The 20,478-nt window shown below is 39.7% G+C and overlaps 1 protein-coding gene across 3 annotated transcripts in view; it reads left to right on the top strand.

The window, feature by feature from the left end:
- The first annotated feature begins 314 nt into the window (after positions 1–314).
- Positions 315–20,478, top strand: part of PPP4R3B (protein phosphatase 4 regulatory subunit 3B) — a 23,213-nt gene continuing 3,049 nt past the window's right edge. Inside the window, exons 1-15 of one of the 3 annotated variants that reach the window (XM_064146006.1) lie at positions 315–825; positions 1,902–1,957; positions 6,681–6,779; positions 7,735–8,355; positions 11,534–11,611; positions 12,444–12,560; positions 13,535–13,651; positions 14,030–14,179; positions 15,078–15,180; positions 16,181–16,222; positions 16,847–17,005; positions 17,552–17,721; positions 18,822–18,961; positions 19,422–19,606; positions 20,100–20,224. In XM_064146006.1, coding sequence (XP_064002076.1) covers positions 684–825; positions 1,902–1,957; positions 6,681–6,779; positions 7,735–8,355; positions 11,534–11,611; positions 12,444–12,560; positions 13,535–13,651; positions 14,030–14,179; positions 15,078–15,180; positions 16,181–16,222; positions 16,847–17,005; positions 17,552–17,721; positions 18,822–18,961; positions 19,422–19,606; positions 20,100–20,224 — 2,304 coding nt within the window. In that variant the 5' untranslated portion in view covers positions 315–683. Of the gene's footprint in view, positions 826–1,901; positions 1,958–6,680; positions 6,780–7,734; positions 8,356–11,533; positions 11,612–12,443; positions 12,561–13,534; positions 13,652–14,029; positions 14,180–15,077; positions 15,181–16,180; positions 16,223–16,846; positions 17,006–17,551; positions 17,722–18,821; positions 18,962–19,421; positions 19,607–20,021; positions 20,225–20,478 lie in introns of all 3 variants that reach the window. The other 2 variants (XM_064146005.1, XM_064146003.1) reach the window with 2 other exon arrangements.

Below are 20,478 nucleotides of genomic sequence, written 5' to 3'. Positions count from 1 at the left end.
AAGCTCTATTATAGGGTGGGCTTGTCCTAAACCTTACCCCGCAGGGAATCTAGCTTCTGCCCATCCTTTTGTGTCATGGCAGTGGCCCTCTCCACACGCGAGAAGAGGGGTGCTTTGTCTGTGCTGCTGCCGGCCTTTGGGGCAGGCTTTAAAACAGATGTTATTTTGCGTTCACGTGTCGTAAGAAGATGAGACATTACAGGCCTGTGACAACCCGACCCACGTCTGACTACCCTTGCTGCGGCGCTCCCCTTCTCCGCCGGAACTGTACTCGGCGGGGCACAAGGGGGCGCGGGAGAGCCGGCGCGGCCCCGCCCCGCGCGCGGCCGCCGTCCTGCCGGCGGTGCGGCAGCAGCTGTCGGCCGCCGTAGCCCCTGCGAGGGGAGCCCGTGGCCGGGCTGGGAGGAAGAGAAAGGCGGCCAGAGTCGGGTTACAAGATGGCGGCGGCGCTGCGGTAACTGCTCGGGCAGGGCATCAGCGCCAGCAGGGGCCCGAGCCGGAGCGCCGCGTCGCTCTCGCCTTTGAGGAGCCATGAAAAGCGGCGCGTTAAAGGCCCCGCCGTGCCCCTGAGCGGCCCGGCGGCCCTGCTTCTTTCCCTATCCGCCATTGCTCCATCGCCCCCCGGAGGCGGAGCGGGCCCGGGCCCCGGGACCGGCGCGGAGGCCCGAGGCCGGGGCTGCACCATGTCGGACACCCGTCGGCGGGTGAAGGTCTACACCCTCAACGAGGATCGGCAATGGGACGACAGGGGTACCGGGCATGTCTCCTCCACCTACGTGGAGCGGTTGAAAGGGATGTCGCTGCTAGTGCGCGCCGAGTCGGACGGTGAGAGCGTGGCCGGGACTGCGCGGAGGCCTAGGCCTTTCGCGGCGGCCCGGGCCTTCTTCCCTCGCTTTCTGCAGCACTGGCCTGATCACCATGCCCCTCGCCGCCTCTCTCACAGGGGTGACACCGCCGCCGTGGGCCGGGCTGCTGGTGTCCTAACTCGCCGCGTTTAGTAGGGAAGACCCCGGGGGGGAGTTAATACTATTATTTTTTCTCTTTTTTTTTTTTTTGTTTCTTAAGCTTGTGGTTCGGTACCGTACCAAATTTTCACTCGATAGGTCACAGCAGTGGTTACTACCGTGGCACTAGACTTTCTTCCTTAACAGCATCTCTTTTAATTAAAGACAGATGAAATTGTTACAAGTGACGACATCTTGTTCGTTTTCAAAATAATTTTAGTCATTTTCAGAGTGCTATTTTCCACCTTTTCTTTCTGCTGTTTTCTTCCCCTAGAAATTCCCCCCCCCCCCCCCCCCCCCCGCCATTGCTTTCGAGTTGTGTTGCGTTCCTTAGGTTTTATTGCACTTTAAAGTCACTCTTTTGGAGAGGGAAGGGCCCAGGCTCACTGCTTTGTCAGCCAACAGGTGTTAATGTGCTAAATAAACCACCTAAGACTGGTGTAAATTACCCTGGAGCTGTTGCCAGGCTACATACACTACTTGCATACACAAGATAAGGTCTCTGGGTTTATAGTGTCTAGATGATTCACTTCTGAAGGACTGTTGAAGGGAATAAAAGCAGGTGGCCCCTGTGGTTTCTGAGGCAAAAACATTTCTATGCTGGGCAGTATGCTACCAGGTCGAGTTTGTTTAGGTTTGTCAAACAGCCTTTAAATAAGCGACTTGGAAAAAACCCACTACTATAGACAATTAGAAAGGGAAGATACATTTTGATATGGATATTTGTGTTGAATTTTGTCTTGCACATCCTACTTTAGGGAGCTATGATTAAAGAAGGTGGCTAAGTTTCTGCATAATAGGCGTTAAGTTGAGCGTATGTTGATGGACACGTTGGTCGTTGTTGTAAGATGCACGGACATATTTTAAACTCAGTAAATATCTCTTTGTACTTTTCAGGTTCACTACTGCTAGAATCGAAGATAAATCCAAATACTGCATATCAAAAACAGCAGGCAAGTATTGCTAGGCTTTATTTTTTCTCATCGCTGATGCTAAGAAATTGTTTGATGTTCCAAGTAATGGCACTTTTCAGAAAAAAAAAAGGGCAGCATCACCTCAGAGAAATGGATGAGGCCTCATTCCTGGACATATTCAGAGTGAGGCTCAACATAGCCCTGGGCAGACTGATCTAGTTGAGGGTGCTCCTGTTTACTGCAGAGGGGGTTTGACTAGATGACCTTTGGAGGTCTCTTGAACCCCGACTGTTCTGTAACTCTATGACATGAGATCACCAATGGTATTTTTCACAGTGGTGTAAAACTTGCTTAGAGGCTGGTAGCTGATAGAATAGTTTGCATATTGGTCTCCTAAAAAGCCCTTTTCAGCTCAGGCTTTGAAAAGACTATATGCAATTTGGGTAAATACTGACCTTATATTACAGGAAAACTACTTAGAAATATACACGTCTAACTTTTGTCTCCCATCTCAGATTGTATCAAATAGTTTCTGAATTAGGAAGGAGAAACTTTTCCCAGCTCTGTTGTGGAGTGTTTACTTCTTGAGGGTTTTTTTAAGTCCCCTTTGTGGGACTTCTTTCATTGTTGGTGTGTAGTTTTTGGTTTAAGCCTTGAAAACTTACGCTATCTTAAGTAAACAAACTAGCTATGTTGAGACTTAACTTGCATTTCTGCAAAATAAGGAAGTAAACTAATAGAGCTATGGTAATAGGTTGTTTTTGTTTAATCCACTGAAACAATCAGCTTACTAATTCTCTTTTGTTGCTTTTTCCTTTTTCTTCATTAATTTTTGGTGTCTCTGCTGACATTGTTCTCATGGTTATTACTATTTTTTTCTTTGTATTTCTTTGTAGTAGATGCTCTGTTCCTTTTATTCAGTGTTTCGTGCTGCTTTTCATGTTGGTATGCAGAAATGTTGCAGAACTAGTAAACAGTAATTTTGTTCTTCCAAAATAATGAAGAGAAAAATCTTTTAAAGATTTTGTTTCAGTGGCAGGTTATGTGATGAGAATTTGAGGGAAGACTTACCTGTTGATCACAGGTTGGCTTTAGGTTAGGATCAAGTTGGAGTCTTGGTCTCATCCTTTTAGAGGCCTGCTTGCTTTGGTTTCTGCTTTTCACTTGTTGGATATTGGTGGATTTAGTCAAGTGGATGACAGTTGTAGGCTTCTTTTGGGCTGGCCATGCTGAGGAAGGAGGATGGTCTTCACAGAGCTCTGTATAGTTCTGAAAGTCAGGACCGTTTTGTAGAGGCAACAGGCAGTGAAACACAAATGCAGGTTATGATGCTGTAAAAGTTTTAACTGTTAGCTGTTGCAGCCTGCTTTCCAAAACTTCATACAACTGAGTATTTAAAAGCCTTTGCTTAAATTACGTGAAACTTTGCTACCAATTAAGTAGCTTTTGCCGTAAATTTTCTTAGGGAAGTCTTCTTATAAATTACTTGAAGGGACTTAGAGGGTAGTTATTGCATAAATTATGATTTTCTTAGCAATATTGAAAAAGGAAACCATCTGATTTTCAGTTCCTGTGCATTAGGTGATTCACAGTATTGCACTGTCTATGCTAAGTAGCACCTCCACTGGACACCTCATACTGGCTGAAGGACAGAGTTAGATGAGTTCTGGAGGCTTAGGAACAAGCAGTTTTAAAAGTTGTTACCACATCTGTGTGTTGTTCCACCTTCTGCTTGAGGTTACAGTTCCCTGACAAAACTAGCAGAAGACTCTGTCTTCAAGTGCCAAACCAGGTGGATCCTGGTGCGCTTTGTTTGAGCAGCTCAGCTGCTGGGATGGTAGTTTCCAGCTGTATGGCTCTATGACTTGAAGCTGACATGGAAGCCGTTGTTAGGAACACTGCCTCCTTTAGGTGCAGTCTGTCCAGTCTGAGATTTAAGGTGAAGAGCGTGTGCAAATACTCTTTTTTTGCTGAGAGTTGCTATCTCTCCTGTGACAACAGAGCAATTTACTTGAGGCAAAATCAGAGTGAATTGAAGCTGAGATTTAACACATTTGCAGGGATGCTGTTAAAGCAATTCTGAGCAGCTGTCAGGGTCAGCTGTTTCACTACTCTTTTATGCCCGCACGAGTATTTGTGTTGCTATATGCTAGGTTAGATGTAGAAACTGATTCACTTGAAAAAGTTCTTTTTGCTGGAGTAATTTTTATCAGCATGTATTCCTGTGTGACAGGCCATGTAGGAACAAGGTGAGGTGAAGTAGCAGACATTGCACAGATAGTGCCAACACTGAAGAAGGATTTGAACTGCTCTTGAGTAAAATTGTTCTGGATTAAGCTCTTTCTGTGCTTGAGTGAATAAAGGAATATTGCTGTTGCTCATTGGTGAAGCAGCATCGCAGGTGCTAACCTGAGCATGTGGGAGTGGTAGTCTCACACAGCAGCCTGGAAGATGTCTGTGATCTTCCTAGGTTGTCTTAGGTCATGCAGGATGAGTAGGGTTTATGTTGGGGTACGGAGGCTGTCTCGAGTCGTCAGTACCCCGATCTCGCCTCTCGCCAGCCTCCGTACCCCGACAGGTTTATGTGCTGGATGAGTAGATTTTTATATCAGTGCTGGACAGTTATTTTCTGATTAAATTCTTTTAGTCTGAGAAATATTTTTTGATAAAATTACATAACTTATGCTTCATGTGGGCAGCACGGATTGTAAAAAATACCATTAAATAACTCCAGAATTCTCTGAGAATTTTTAAGTACAATCTCTATGGATGCATGCAGTCAGTTACTGCATTGTATCTCTTACTTGAATTATTCTGGACTATGAATAGGACTTCTTCTTGTACATGTCCTTCTTTGTTCATTCTGGGACCCAAATCTCAGCTTACCTGGAAGCGCATTGATGTCGAGTGTCAGAGCACTAGGAATTTCTCAGAATGTTTCAGGGTAAATATTTCAGATTTTGATTTCTGTAGCAGCTGTAAAATTGTGCTTAAGAATTCTTGTTTTGAGGAGTCTCAAAATAAAAGAGATCTAGATCAGTGCCTACTGTTTACAATATTTATTTGCTTAACGCCAGGTCAGCTGCTTACTCTAAAATAGCATACTGTAAACATGGAGGTTCATCTGTTTGTGAGCTGGAGATGAGGGTGGACAGCTGCAAGCAAAACCAGTGTTAGCTGTACCATTTGTGCACATGAATTGGAGCCTGAAAGCAGGGACACTTACCTATTAATATTTGTGACTGTAGGACAAAAGTCTTGTACGTACCAGTCACTAGAATAAATGAACTAACTCTCCTGACCAGCATTAAAACAAAGCTCAGCAAGCTCTTATCTTCCCAGGAAGAGAAGGCTGACCCCTCACGTCTGCCAGAGGAAATACTTTTCTCCTGACCTAAGTTTTCCCTAACCTATATAAGCCTAGATAACTGCATTAACAAAGGTCTGTTTGAACCATATAAACTAACCTGATGTTGGTTGAAAGCATCTGAGAAATGCTGACTGACAGCAGGTTCAAGAGCAGCAGTGATCTTTTGGTATTATGTATTTGTCCCTCTGTCTTTGGATACGCGAAGGATAGTTGTTATGGGTTGACCTTTTAGCGTATTGAACCCTTACAGATAGTAATCACTCAGCTTCATTCCTTCATGTCATTAGGTGCACAGGGAGAACCACAAAGTACTTTGGGTTAAAGATGTGAGAAGGCAACAGCAGCACCTCTTTCTTGTTACCCCTGAAGTTTTCTAAGGTATCTGTAAGCCAGTCAGATCTGTTTGGGTTTGGTTGCTAAGCTTAAGGATATCATTTAGGATAGTTTGTTTATCCTAAATATGCATTAAGAGTTAAAAGCCTTACTAAGTTGTGAGGTAAATACTGACTTTTGTGAATGTGGGGAGTGAGCCAGTCCATAAGGATTGTTAAGCAAGGGCATGCCAGTGTTAAAAATCAACAAGCTTGGTGGAACACTGAACCGTTTTGCTGGAGCTTACCAAATGTACCACTGAATTATCAGAAAGACAGTCAACTTAAACATTTAACGTCCTGTAGGATGCTGGGCACTGTTTCTTAAGGTGCAATAACAACTATCCTAATGAAGCCTCATAAAAACTCCTTTTTAGTCTATTCCAAATTTTTCAGGTACATCGTGCAAGTGCGCGAATTGGATTGACAGAGTAGTATAGGAAAAGAAACTTGTTCAAATGAATATACTGTTGGCAAGATGTTTGTAATTTCAGTAATAATGTAGGAGGTTTATATTATTCATGTTGTAAGTCTTTTTGTAAAAGAATCTATTGACATTGGTCAGGTGTTACTTCTCACATTGCTAAGACTGTATCAAATCCTTTCTGAAGAGGAGACACTGTCACCTTGGGTTTTTTGTTTCTACCTCATTAAACATGAAAAGACTTAAATTGTTATATTGCAGGTTTTCTGAATCTGTCCATTCCCTTGTCAAAACTTGGCTCAGAAGTATGTTGCAGAAAAATGCCGTTATAAGTATTTTTTACATGAAATGTACATTAAATTATATTTAAGTGTATCATACATAGGGTAGTGTTCCTAAAATAGCTAAAAGGAGAGCTTATGTCATTGTGGCATAACAAGTAAGTTAATATTTTAATATCTTACATTCTTTCTTGACAAACCTAAGTTCAATAAAAATTATTTCCTCTTTAGCCACATTGCTTAATAAAGTACAGATTAATACACAGCATAGACGTGTTTCAGAAACAGTTGGATTCTTTGTTTTCATCTTCAACAGGACACCTTGATTGTTTGGTCAGAAGCAGAAAACTATGACTTAGCACTGAGTTTTCAAGAAAAAGCTGGCTGTGATGAAATCTGGGAAAAAATCTGCCAGGTACAGTTAACTTGCCATTTTAACTGTCCTTCATGACTTCATTTATTTGTTCTGTAATTTTTAAACCTGCTTGTAAAGTAAGTGCATGTTCATTATTTTCTGTCTAAGATGTTAAGTTGCCACTAGAGCACTGGTGCTTGTTTTCATAATAGAATTGCATGCCTTTGAAAAGTCACTGCAGTGGTGCAACTCAGGTGCTGGGCATTTTTTTTGTTTGTTTGTTTTTATTGAAGAGAATGCCAAAGTGTGCCACATCTTAATTTCTATTCTCCCAGGCAGCCTTATGAAGCTGCTTGTTGGGGTGCAGTGGAGCTAAAACACGAAAGGAGTGTTTCTCTGTGAGTGGCAATGAGATGCCATTGGTCTATGAGTTCAGAAGTATCAGTGATTTTTTTTTTTTTTAACTTAAGTCTTACTGATTGACTGTGTCTTAGGATATTTGAATCTGCTTTTTTAATTATGAAACAGTTTAGGTTTTTAGATTTAAAACTTTCAACTCTCTTTTTGTTCAGTTTTTAGATTTGTGACATTTTCCTGTTTTAGATTTGTGACATTTTCCTGCCTTTGTTGGTCCTTATGTTTGATTTAATGTTGATATAGCTGTGGGTTATCACTGTGAGTTTAAGGCTTCTTGGCCTTCTATTTGAGTCACTGGAAGGAGGTTTTGTTACTTCTTTTTTCTTTTTATATTTTATGCTAGTCTTCAAGGTGCCCCAGACTTCATTACTGCAGAGATATTGTTAGGGATCACTTTACTTTGATTTTATTGCAAATAGACTCCTGAGGATGATGGTGGTGACTGTATAACATAGAGGCAACAGGCTTACTCCTCTGCATGGCTAGACATTTTTCAGTCAAACGGGGGTGCCAGAGTTTCTGTGTACGTGTTGTTTCAGCTACCAACTTGATTATTTATGTTCTGTAACGAGACAGTAACCCTGTGCACTCTTTCTAGGTTCAAGGTAAGGATCCTTCAGTGGAAGTGACACAGGACCTTATTGAGTCAGAAGAGGAGCACATAGAAGAAATGCCTGAAACTAGTCCTTTGATCGACCTTCCTACTTGTGAACTCAACAAACTTGAAGAGATTGCTGACCTAGTTACCTCTGTTCTCTCCTCACCCATCCGTAGAGAAAAGCTAGCACTGGCCTTGGAGAATGAAGGCTACATTAAAAAACTATTACAGCTTTTCCAAGTCTGTGAGAATTTGGAGAACACCGAAGGCTTACATCATTTGTATGAAATTATTAGAGGAATTTTGTTCCTCAACAAAGCAACTCTGTTTGAGGTGATGTTTTCTGATGAGTGTATTATGGATGTTGTTGGATGCCTTGAGTATGATCCTTCTTTGGCTCAACCAAAACGGCACAGGGAGTTCTTGACCAAAACAGCAAAGTTTAAGGAGGTTATTCCTATAACAGACTCTGAACTCAGGCAAAAAATCCACCAGACTTACAGGGTACAGTATATTCAGGACATCATCTTGCCAACACCATCTGTTTTTGAAGAGAATTTTCTTTCTACCCTCACTTCCTTTATTTTCTTCAACAAAGTTGAGATTGTCAGTATGTTGCAGGTAAGTGGTTTTTAATATAGTTATCACTGGATTATGTATAGATAGCTCTAGATGTAGTTTCCAATGTGGTTACAACTCTTTAACACCATGTAAGTTAATCATAGACAATTTCATTTGCATCGTGTTTTGAATGTTTCCCTTTATTCCTGGTTCATTTTATTTTGTATTTTAAAGGTGCTAAATTTCAGGTGAGTAAATAAATTTTCTTTAATGAGTTGGTTGTAAACAGTAAAAGGTTCTCCTTGGTTCACAAGCAGCATGTATGTTTTGAACTGGTTTTGTACGTAGGGAACGAGCAGCTTTTTGTATTGTGTATCAGGGATACTTGTGATGTCTTTATCTGTGATTGAAAAGAGCATGTTCTGAATTATTCCTGTTACACTACTGTTCCTTGATGGTGTTAAATTCAAAAGTTCATTTTCTAGTGTATAGTAAGTAATTAGCTGGATTTTTTTTATTTCATACTGATATCCAAAAGTAGTTATTAATAAGTAACCAGCATGTTACTACATCAAAAAACTTAGTGCATACTTTGTAGTCAGAAGCATGTTTAAAGGTAGTTGGATGTGACAATCACACTGGACTGTGGCAGAGGTCTTGGTGAAGATGAACTTCGTGACAGCTTGGGTATTTTCAGTTCATACTTTGTTGTGCAGACTAATGGGTGTCAGAGTGGTTTTGTTCGGTTTCAGATCCATGTCCTTAGAAAAATGGTACCTTTTGGTTGTGAGTGTGGATATTCTCTGTGGAACGGGAAGCTGTATCAAGGAGAAGAGGGTAGTTACAATGGTGGAAAGAGAGGGGCACTAGAGAAATAATTTCTGTTTCTAAAGAAAGCAGTAGAGGACTGGAGGGGAAGAAACTGAAAACTAAAGAATTGCAGAGAATTGCATGAATGAGTGTTTGGGCTTCTTTTTTTCTTTTTGACTGAACAGAAAGCTAAACCAACTTGAAAAATGTATGACTTTGTATTAAGTAAAGATTTCCCCTCGCTCTCCTGAAGCCGCAGTCCTGTTTCCATTTAGAGATTTTTAACTCTAATGTTATTTGTTCTTCATTTAGGCTTTACTGTACCAAATATTTAATTGTGCTTGAACAGAAAACTATGATTACCTGTCATTTCTAGTACTTTTTGAAGAAAGTGCTGAAATCTTCTAGCGCTTCTTTGCTATCTTTCACTGCCATTTTTGCTGCAGTAGGGTGCCTGGCACATAGTTTTCCCTGTCTGTCGGAAAGACTAATTAAGATATATGTGATTATTTACAAATAATGTTGATAATGGCATCGTTTGAGGTACCCTGAGAATTACAAACTAAAAAGAAAACACACATGTAAAGATGTTAGTAATAACATGCTTGAGGAAAGTTACATGGTAGTATGGACCTCTGGCTCAGGACTGTTGGCAGAGTCCCCTGATGCAAATCAGCTTTTTGTTGTGGCACAGGAGCTCTAAAGCTCCTTTGGGTTTGGCAAACACATTAGAAATCTTGTTGCCCTAAATACACTGGCAAAGCTCCCTCAGAGTGCAGTTATAGGAGTAACGGATTGTGTTTGTGCTTGCCACAAAGTTCCTTTCTATGTGCTGCCAAGCATTCGCTCCTGACACAGCTTTCAGCGAAGGGCAGCCCCGTTAGCAAATGAGCAAGCATGAAAAACCTAGACCCATCCTGTGCTGTAGGATGTCAGGGCTACACGTGAGGCAGCCTCAGATTAAGCAAGACATCTTTCTCCCAGTGTGTTGCAGCAGGGGGTTTCTAGCCTATTTGTTATTGATTGTGGCACAGGCAGGTGTGGATTTTTTCACAGGCTTAATTAAGCATCTATGTTGTACTCATCTGATATTGATTCCAGGTATCATTTGTGTGTAAGTCAATTCTTTTTCCATAGCTTAAAATCTCCAGGAAGATAACTGTGAGCCTTTGGCTGGCATTCCTGTAGCTGTAAACATTCTGTATTAAGTTAGGGTGACAAAACACACAGATTTCAGTGACTGCACACAGAAAAACCCTCAGCATTGAGCAATGAGATGTTTATATACATTTATTAGAGTGCTGTTATTCTGTTTACGTTTGTTCAGGTGTCATAGAGTTGAATCAATACAATGATGCATAATTCTGTAACGGTGTAGCATAATGTTACTATTTACCTTAAGATTTATATTGTATTTGAAAGGTAACAGAGACATTTGACTTGAAAGAATGCCGTGAGTTTTTCACGCAAAGGAGCGCAGGAAATCAATGTACCAAGAGGGTAGGAAGTGCCCAAAGAGTTGAGACATAATGATGTTCATGCTGGTTTTCTTGTACCTCTTGAGTTTTAAGCAGTGATGTAACTGAAACGCTTAACAAGAAGTGAAATGTTTTCCTACGTGTACCTAAAAATAAATATCTCTTGGAATATCTGAGTATGAAAACCAATATTTTTAAAAATTTCCCAGTTTGGAAAAGCTGGACTTCTGCCAATAAGGAAGCTTGTTTATTGAGAGTCAAGTAGACAGGGACCTGGCTACAGCAAACTGGTGATGTGTCAGTCTAGTCACCCTTACATAGGTGAACTGAAAAAAACGTTTACAGTGCTGCAGATGTGGTACTTGTGCAGTGTGAACAGCATAGGTGCAGCCTGGTAGAAGTTGTATCTTGGCTGGTGATTTATAGCATAGAACTGAATTGGTTACCTCCCTTGAAGGTCACATGCGCAGTGCAGGGAAACTACAACAAAGATGCCTTTTGTACTTTTTGTGCCTGGGGGTCTGTCACATCACTATGCAGGGTAAGGACAGGCTGTAAAAACACAGGAGCAACGCGACAGAGCAGGAAACGAAACTGCACGTTCTTTAGAGACTAGTCTTTCAGAAGACTGCGCTCAGCTTCAGTTTGTCTCTGCTCTTCTGGACCTGTTTCAGCTGCACAGAACGAGTACTGAAACAGCACACTTGAAATGGTCCTCCTGAAAGCGTACTCCTGCATTTCCATTGGTTGTGACAGAATAATGTGAAGAGAAAAGAAAAAGTCCCCAATCAACCACTTCTAATAATGCACAGTGTTTTTGTTTGTAATTGAGCATTTTGGTTAGGCTTAAATTAGGTTTGGTTTTTTTACAGTGCAGGATCCGATAAAGATGAGTGTTACAACTTCTGAGGTTCACTGTGTAAGTCATATTCTTCTTATGTGTTACACAGGAAGACGAGAAGTTTTTGTCTGAAGTATTTGCACAATTAACAGATGAAGCTACAGATGATGACAAACGGTGTGAATTGGTAAGTCAGTGGTCTTAGTGGTTCTTTGAGTGCTTTAAACTACAGATATTAAGTAGAAATAAAGAAATCATTCTGCAATCAATGAGGTATTTCTGTAACCAAAATAATTTCCAGTGTAGCTCAGTCGTCTTTAATGTACTCGCTTGTGCTAATTTAAGACTAGCTGGAATATTTTGGTGAGAAGAGTTGGATTATAGACTGTGAAAAGGAAACAGTGGTGATGTCTAAAACAGTTCTTGCAATGTAAACTCTGGTTGATTTGTTCTAAATTCTTAGTTGCTGAGAAAGTACAAGCACTGAGATGACATTATAGACTTAGAAGTGTACTTTCTTCCAAGTACTCCCCATTCAGTTTCCATTTGTCACATAAATACTGTTGTGTTTTTTTTCATTGTACTTGACTCATTCCAAAAGATCATTTAAATTTTGTGACTAGGGATTACCAGTAGTCCCTTAATGTTTATATTACAAACATCATTTATCCTTCAGTATGTTTACCCCTTTAAACTGCTTTGTTAAAAAATCTTGCTTTGAGCAAGGGAAGCATCTTTTTTCTTTCAGACAGGATTGCAACTCCATATGCTAGATGTGATAAAATAGCTACAGGGTGACCATATTTCTTTTTGAAGAAATTTCAGCCTCTTTTTTTTATTATTATTATTGGATTTCATTTTCCTTTTGGTGGTAGGAAGAGAGAGAGAAATAATAATACCATTTTCTAGGAGTGCACATGTCAGCCAGTATACAAACTGATGGAAATTGTAGCACCTTTCCTACTTTAGGGGAGTTTCCTCAATCAAATACACCTTAAATTATTTTTCCTGTGCCACAGGTTAACTTTTTCAAGGAATTCTGTGCATTTTCTCAGACCTTACAACCTCAGAACAGAGATGCATTTTTCAAAACTTTGGCAAAGTTGGGAATTCTTCCAGCTCTTGAAATTGTAATGGTAAGTGAACAGTTAAATCTTACTAAAATAAGATCAAAAGCTTTAAAGCCATTTAGCCAGTTTTTCCAACGTGTCAAGTACCTTTGTGTCAGTTTGACAGAACAGTGTTGGTCTGAAAGTTGAAATTTGTAACACTCGTAATCCAGAAATGTCCGCAGTGTTGTGAAGTAGCCTGACTTCAGCTATTAGTTTCTGTTTGCACAATGAAGTCTCTTGTAAATGCAGTCCTTTCTACTGTGTAGTGTGAAATGGAAAGCTACTCTTCTTTGTGGCAGCCTCGTTGGTTTTTCTGTTCTTACTGGTTTTGGAATAGTGCCACAGAAGTATTTTTAGATAATCTTGAACTGTTAGCTTGTTCCTATCCAAAAGATCACATAATCCTGTCTTTTCAGGGGTCTAAAGCAGATTAATCTCTCTTAATCAGCAATGTGACAACAGTTGGGTTTTTTTCACTTCTCTGGTTGAAGCAGCTATTGCTTCCTTATTGTTGCAGTTCATCTGTCAGTGTTGCTTTTACTCAAAAACTAGAAATTCAAGGGGTTTTATGTTCTAAAGTAACAACCTGTGAACTTAACCAAAGGACATTGACTTATGGAAACTTGAAAGTCTTACAGATGCTGAGTGATTAGGTAAAACCTAATCTCATTATTCTTTCCCTGGGCTACACTAGTATATTAGGGTTAGAATTGTATGGAGAAAATGACATGCCTTAAGGAAAGTTCTTAATTCTTGTTGCCTATAAGTGAGTACAAAAATTCTTGTACAAATTAGTTTGTACAGTTGGTCCTTTTGTACAAAACAGTAAGCTATGGATAACAGGTGCAATTACTGTGTCATAGAAACTTCTGTAATTGTTCACAAAACTTCTAACTCCGTATTTTTTGCAGCTCTAGTTGGTAATAAATGTCAAACTCAGTTTACTCTAATAAATTGATTTTTCTCTTTTTGTTGTCGGGTTGTTTTTTTTTAATTAGGGAATGGATGATCTACAGGTTAGATCTGCTGCTACAGATATATTTTCTTATCTAGTAGAATTTAGCCCATCCATGGTCCGAGAATTTGTAATGCAAGAGGCCCAGCAGAGTGACGATGTAAGTAAAAGTAGTTTGGAATTTGAATATACTAGTTTTAGAACAAGCAGCAAAGGCTACATCAAAGCAAACCTCTTCAGAATTTCAGCTACAATTAGCCCTGAAGTGCAGATACTAGAAACACAGGAAAAAGTACATTTAGGATACAGAAATGTCTAAGCATGTTGGTGTTCCATGTGTTTATATGTGGGTGGTGTAGATCTGTCTAACAGGGATTTGGGGTGAAGAGGCTTGCCATTGGCAGAACTCTAGTCTTTAAATGCAGCTCCCGATTTCTCTGTTTCTCTGTTTTTTAATGCAGTAGCTAGGGAAATTGTTCCACTCTTGAAACTGTCTAATTATTTTCTGTGTGTTTGTTTGGGGTGGCTTTTTTTCCAGGATATCCTCCTCATCAATGTGGTCATTGAGCAGATGATTTGTGATACTGATCCTGAACTTGGGGGAGCTGTTCAGCTAATGGGGCTTTTGCGTACTCTGATAGACCCAGAGAATATGTTGGCCACAGCTAATGTAAGAAAATACAAAGGGGTAATGACACTTTACTGTCTCAGCAAGATGAAAGACCTGATTCTCTTACTGTTGTTGTGGGCAAAGGGTAAAAAAATGAGAAGTTTTCTTTGAGTGTTATGTGTGGTCTGTTACTGAATTTAAACAGCAGGAAAGCAAGCTAGCAGTCCCATTACCTTTTGATAATGAAAGGCATGTGGTATTGTGCAGCTGTTTATTAAACCAAGCAGGCTGTGCTTCAGTGAAATAGCACTGGATAGAGGATTGTAACTCAGGAAGCTGAATGATAAATAGTAAAGAGGAGAGTCCAAAATAAAACCAGATCAGTGTTTTAATATCAACAGAACAGTGAAGATGGAGCTTCATCAAACTGTTGCCATACCTGAAGGATTTATCTGTGTTCTTGAATACCTGGTTGTACATGTGTGTGTCAGAGCAGAGGATTTATACAAATTTGCTTTAAGTCTTGAATCATTCCTTTCCTTTAGATGCTGACATTCTGAATCCAAACCAAAGTATTTGTAATTCAATGCATATTCCATGTAAGAGAACTTATCTAATGAATTAATGATATTTTTTCTTGAGTGTCAAAACAGTTTGCATGTTGTTATGGATAAAATGACTGCACTTTAGAATAGTTAAAGCAAATTTTGTCAAGCACTTTGAGTCACTAATGTATGTATCTCTGGTGGGGGATATTTTGGTGATAACTAGATGGGTTTAATGTCTCAGTTCTTTTCACAAAATGAAGAAATGCATCTTTCTTGAGGGAAGTTGAGGGAGGCACAACTGAAAAGATACAGGCATATCTGAAGGACCTGATAGAATTCTTTGTAGGCTGATCACTATTTTACTACTCTTGTTTATTGCCAAGGTTAGATACAAATGCCAGTAATTAATGAAGTTCTGTTTGTTTTAGAAAACAGAAAAAAGTGAATTTCTCAATTTCTTCTACAACCATTGTATGCATGTTCTTACTGCACCCCTTCTGGCTAACACATCAGAAGATAAATGTGAAAAAGGTAATGTTAAGGTTTTTTTCCCTACAGTGTTTTCAAGCAATTTAAACAGTGATAAGCCTACAATACAAGTTGAGAGTATGCTTGCTGAGAACCATTGTTCTTCCAGCGGCAGGAGTATTGTGGGCAGATGATTTAACAATTCCACAGCTTTACATTATAATGTTATCTTTTGTGCTATGCTTTGTAAAATTATATGCTAGTTTTACTAGTATTGTTAATTATATACTAGTTCTACTAGTGTAACTTCAGAGAATATTTTCTGTTAGGCAGAGTCCAGCTGTAGTTCACAGGTAGTTTTCTCTAGAAGGTCACCGAATTGCTGTAGTCGTTCATCAGCGGTTACTTGACTCTGGAAGTGTTCAGGTGATAAACTCTGAAGGCTAGCTTTTACTGGCTTGGCTGTATTATGGAAATGCTGAGAGAAATCTCTTCAAAGAAATACAACTTGCAGCTCTGTTGTCTGGTTTCTTTTTTTTCCTGGCAACAGTAAAAGAATTGGAAATCTGTTTGATGCACTCAGCTATCAGTAGTTTACTTTTGGCAATTTACAAAAGCTTTAATAGCTTCTGGGCTCAGGTATTTCTCTGGGTGCTCTTTCAAAAGATCAAACCAATACATACTTGCTGAAAACATTTCTTTCATCTTAACCATCTTCTTGTATTAAACATTAGGTTAAAAAAAATCAGTGTTTTGGCCTTTTATATGAAAAGAAACCATCTATGGTCCTAATTTTATAGTATTATTCAAAACATTCAGATTAGCATTTTCTTCAGTTGAGGTAGGATTAATATCCCCAAGTATTAGATTAAATATTTTCACTTAGCTGAATTTGAAACTTTGTTGTGTAAAACGAACACAGAGATCTCTTCTGGCATGTGTTCTTGCTGTGTGCTTACTTCCCAGTAGCTTGCAGAAACATCTGATGAAAAGGCTGAACAGCTGGATACACAGGGCTTTGAAAACCTTTTTCTGATCTTGGGTTTTGTTTTCTGTTTCTCAGATGCAGTAGTTGAATCCACTAAGAGTAATACCGTTTGTCCTGGTACGTTTTAATTGAACTTGAGTTTTGAAACTTGTCTTCTGTATGATGGTTTTATTTAAGAAGAAGTTATCCATGTCCAGGCTTAATTTTTCTCAATACTTTTTATTGAAGTAGATGTAGATGCTTTGTTTCACTTGAGGAGACAGGAAGCTGAAGGAACATTTAGGTTTGCTTTTGAGTAACTGTTTCACTGTTGTTTTTTGGCCTAGCCAGCCTTGCTGCTGGAAGTTTGAATCATTGTTAGCAGAATACATACTGACAAGTTTAAATTTTCATTTGTGTAGGCTGCTTTTTAGAGCATTATGAAAAAATACCGATAATTAAGTTCTCATAAGCACAGATTTGACTGTTTTTCTTTTAACTTGCTGCCATTAGTTGGGTTGCTGTAACCAGTAACTCAGTGATACTGGCAGAAGTCTCACTTCCAATCCAGGGACATTTTTGCAACTTGGTAAATTTGTGTTTGTTGGTTTGTTCTGACCCAGTGTCCTGCTTCCTAAAGCAATCCTGTGGCAACTGGAACCATGTTGTTAACCCTAATAGCTTGGTGGTGGTTTGGTGTGTAACTGCTCTGGGTTTTTTTGGTATAACCTAAGCTATTACTTTTTAATTTTTTTTTTTTAGATAATTATCAAACAGCACAGCTACTTGCCTTAATTTTGGAGCTGCTTACTTTTTGTGTGGAGCACCACACATACCACATAAAGAATTACATAATGAACAAAGATCTGCTAAGAAGAGTACTGGTGTTGATGAATTCAAAACACACGTTCCTGGCCCTGTGTAAGTATTGTTGTGATTTCTTTTTTTCAGGGCTTGGTATGTACTCTGTAGAATATGTATGAATGCAAGTGAATACTGAAAGTCAAAATTCTGAAGTCCACAGTGATCCTTCCAAGTCTTTATGCCAGTAAGGATTGTTTGTGGAATGGATACTGTAATTTCTTAGTAACATAATAAATCCAGTGCTCCTTGTGGAGAGAATGAAATTTTGTGAACCATGGTGTTTAAAAAACAGGATCTGGTTCTGGGAGGTGAACACAGAAGAGAATAAGCTAATGATTTAATTTCGTGCATGCTATAGTTCATTGCTGCTGTGTTTCAAAAATAAATAAATGGATCTTGATACAGGTTTCTATACCCAGAAAAGTCAAAGCATGAGGAAGTGTTACCTGTCAGTAAGTGTTTCTTCTGAAATTTTTCATGCTAGTGATCTGGGGGCACATCTTCATCTCAATAATACCAGGGATTTTTTCCTGTTTTCCAAGAGAAGCAGATTGGAACCCTGGCATGTGGCTATTAAGTTACCAAATATCTTTCTTCATACAGGTGCTCTTCGCTTTATGAGGAGGATAATTGGCCTAAAAGATGAATTTTATAACCGTTACATCACTAAGGGGAACCTGTTTGAACCAGTTATAAACGCTCTGTTGGACAATGGAACTAGGTACAATCTTCTCAACTCTGCTGTGATTGAGCTGTTTGAATTCATCAGAGTGGTAAGTTAAGCTGCTTCTTCAGATCTTACACATGTGGGGCATCTCAGATGGGAATATAGACTGCAAACGTTTCCATGAAATAACTGTGTCACTAAAAATCACAAACTAAAATCCCACAGCTAAATATCTACATCGAAAGGAGCCAGTAAGCTGTATTGTGCTTGTTTTACTTGATTATACCATCACAGATTATGTGAGCCCTGCTTATTTACAAGTCTGTGGCAGAGATACTCTGTAGGTTAAGTTATTCTAGGTGGTTAACAGTGTTTCTGTACTGAATTTACCCTTGAATAATTTGAACTGAGGAATTGAATGAAATCTGTACACGTGAGTACATTGGGTATTATTTGGTCTAAGTAGACATGGCTGTAAATTTGAATGATCGTGTCCTTAAAAATCCTTCCCACATGCTTATTTACCTAGTGTCAGCTCTGCATCAGTAGCTTTTCCACCTGCGTGAGTAGGAACAGTGTGTACATGGAAAGGGCAGACAGGACAAATGAGAGCTCTCAGTTGGCTGTACTGCTAGGCTGGAAACACAACAACTTGCATAGCTCCTGAGCCACTCATTGTAAATGCCTTGATGTGGGGAGTCTTCTCAGGGAATCTTTGTGGTTAGTGAAAACAAGTGACAGTTTTTAGCTACAGATACTGCAGCTGCTAGCTTTTCCATCATGAAGAAGGTGTATTGTGTTTCCACCTGCCAGCATGGAATGAGCATGTAAGCTTTGCCTGATATAGTAAGGCTTGTTACAGGGTGACTGACCAAAAGGTGCCTTATCTCTTGGGTGTTGCCCTTGTTTGTTGAAGTCTGGAAAGAGAAATGAGTCTTATGGGTAGAGCAGAGTGTGGCTGAACTGTTTTTCTTAAGTAGGCTTAATCCTAGATAGCAAGTGTCATGGTTTAATCTAATTAGCACAAATGGAATTGGCACAGCACTGAGTATTTTTGTCCATTTATAATTGGAAATCGTCATTTCTAGATTTCAGCTTTTTCATTAAGGAAGTGTCAGATTGTCAGATTCACATTTTTCCTTTACAATGTTTTTTGAGTCTGCATGTTAATATTGGAGACTGGAACCCTGTTTTGTTCTTATGCAGGAAGATATTAAGTCCCTTATTGCACATATAGTTGAAAACTTTTATAATGCACTTGAATCTATTGAATATGTTCAGACGTTCAAGGGACTGAAGACAAAATATGAGCAAGAAAAAGACCGACAAAACCAGAAACTGAATAGGTATGACCCAGTTTATGTTCTGAGACTTTCTCTGAATGCCATCCTGTTAGGTAACATTCTGTTACTGTGGGTTGGGGTGTTTCATTTCCTAGATGGCAGAAAAGGTAACAGGCTGGAGTTGGGGTGGTTTTTCATTCTTGATTAGAAACTTCTTCAGTTAGAGTAAACATCATCTAAATTTCCATGTGGTCTACAGTAGTACAGTTTGTATTTGTGAGTGTATTAAACGTTACATTCAGAAAACTCAGCTTTTATGAGGAGCAGAATATTCTCCTGTCATTCAGAGTTAGGATTCACTTCACAGTACTGTTAGCTGGGGTTCTGGTGAAACTTAGGTTGATGGTAGAACTGCCCTCTCAAACACACTGCATTCACTCTGAAGCCTTAGAAGCTGTTTCTGATCCTGGCTAAGTTTGAGTCAGCAGCAACATTTGAATGACTTGTCATGTGTCCCTTACAGCGTTCCATCTATATTGCGTAGCAATAGATTTCGTAGAGATGCAAGAGCCTTGGAAGAGGATGAAGAAATGTGGTTCAATGAAGATGAAGAGGAAGAAGGCGAAGCTGTTGTACCTCCAGTTGAGAAGTCAAAACAGGAGGACGATTTTCCAGATAGTTATGAAAAATTTATGGAAACTAAAAAAGGTATTTATGCAGTTTCAGCTAGTCAGCACTGGAGATGCTCTGTGCCAGAAATGGGGAGTATTGCTTGTGCATCAAAAGCAGGAGTTAAGGATACTCTGTGTAGTGAAGTCATTAATTCCTAACATGTCTTTGCAAGATACTTTAGGATTAAACTAGAGTTAAATTGCTCCCTGCATGCCTCTAATTCAAATGATACTCCAAAGCAAAACTTGTTGTGTGCTGGGTAAGCTGTGTCTCCAGCATCTGAGCCACTCAGGGTTTTGAGTGCTGGCATGCTTTGTATGAGGTCATAGAGCAGTCAGTGTGAACTGAATTAAAACAATAAGGTGTCTTTTCCCCTGTGATTATGCTGTAATGTGGATTCTACTCCACAGTGTACAGCTGATACTTAAGTATGAAAATGTTTGTCCCTCAGCTAAAGAGAGTGAAGACAAAGAGAATCTACCAAAAAGGACTTCAGCTGGGGGATTCAAATTCACTTTTTCCCACTCAGCCAGTGCAGCCAATGGTGCAAATGGTGCAAACAGTAAGTCTGTGGCAGCTCAGACATCACCAGCAAGCTCGAACAGCTCCTCTTCAAAGAACGCAACCCTGACCACAGCAGTGACGGCCACAAAGGTGGGAGAGCTCATTCAAAAGTTGCTGTCCTCACCTAGGGCAGCACAGCAGTGTCATGAGGCTTTACTGGTGATGTGTTAAGGTCAGTGTTGGCCTCTAGGCAGGATATCTTCTTCACATATAAATTCATCAAAACCCTGCCTAGATAAACCCTTACTTAATTTGGAAGAAGGTTTAAGAGAAGTATTAGGTGGGACTGGAGACTGATGGTGGTCTGGTGGGCACAACTTAATCTCACATCTGCTTAATATAGC

The sequence above is a fragment of the Pogoniulus pusillus genome, chromosome 7 (assembly GCF_015220805.1).
Source record: "Pogoniulus pusillus isolate bPogPus1 chromosome 7, bPogPus1.pri, whole genome shotgun sequence".
NCBI lineage: Eukaryota > Metazoa > Chordata > Aves > Piciformes > Lybiidae > Pogoniulus > Pogoniulus pusillus.
The sequence above is the reverse complement of the archived record's forward strand: the minus strand, read 5'-3'. Positions and strand labels throughout refer to the sequence as shown.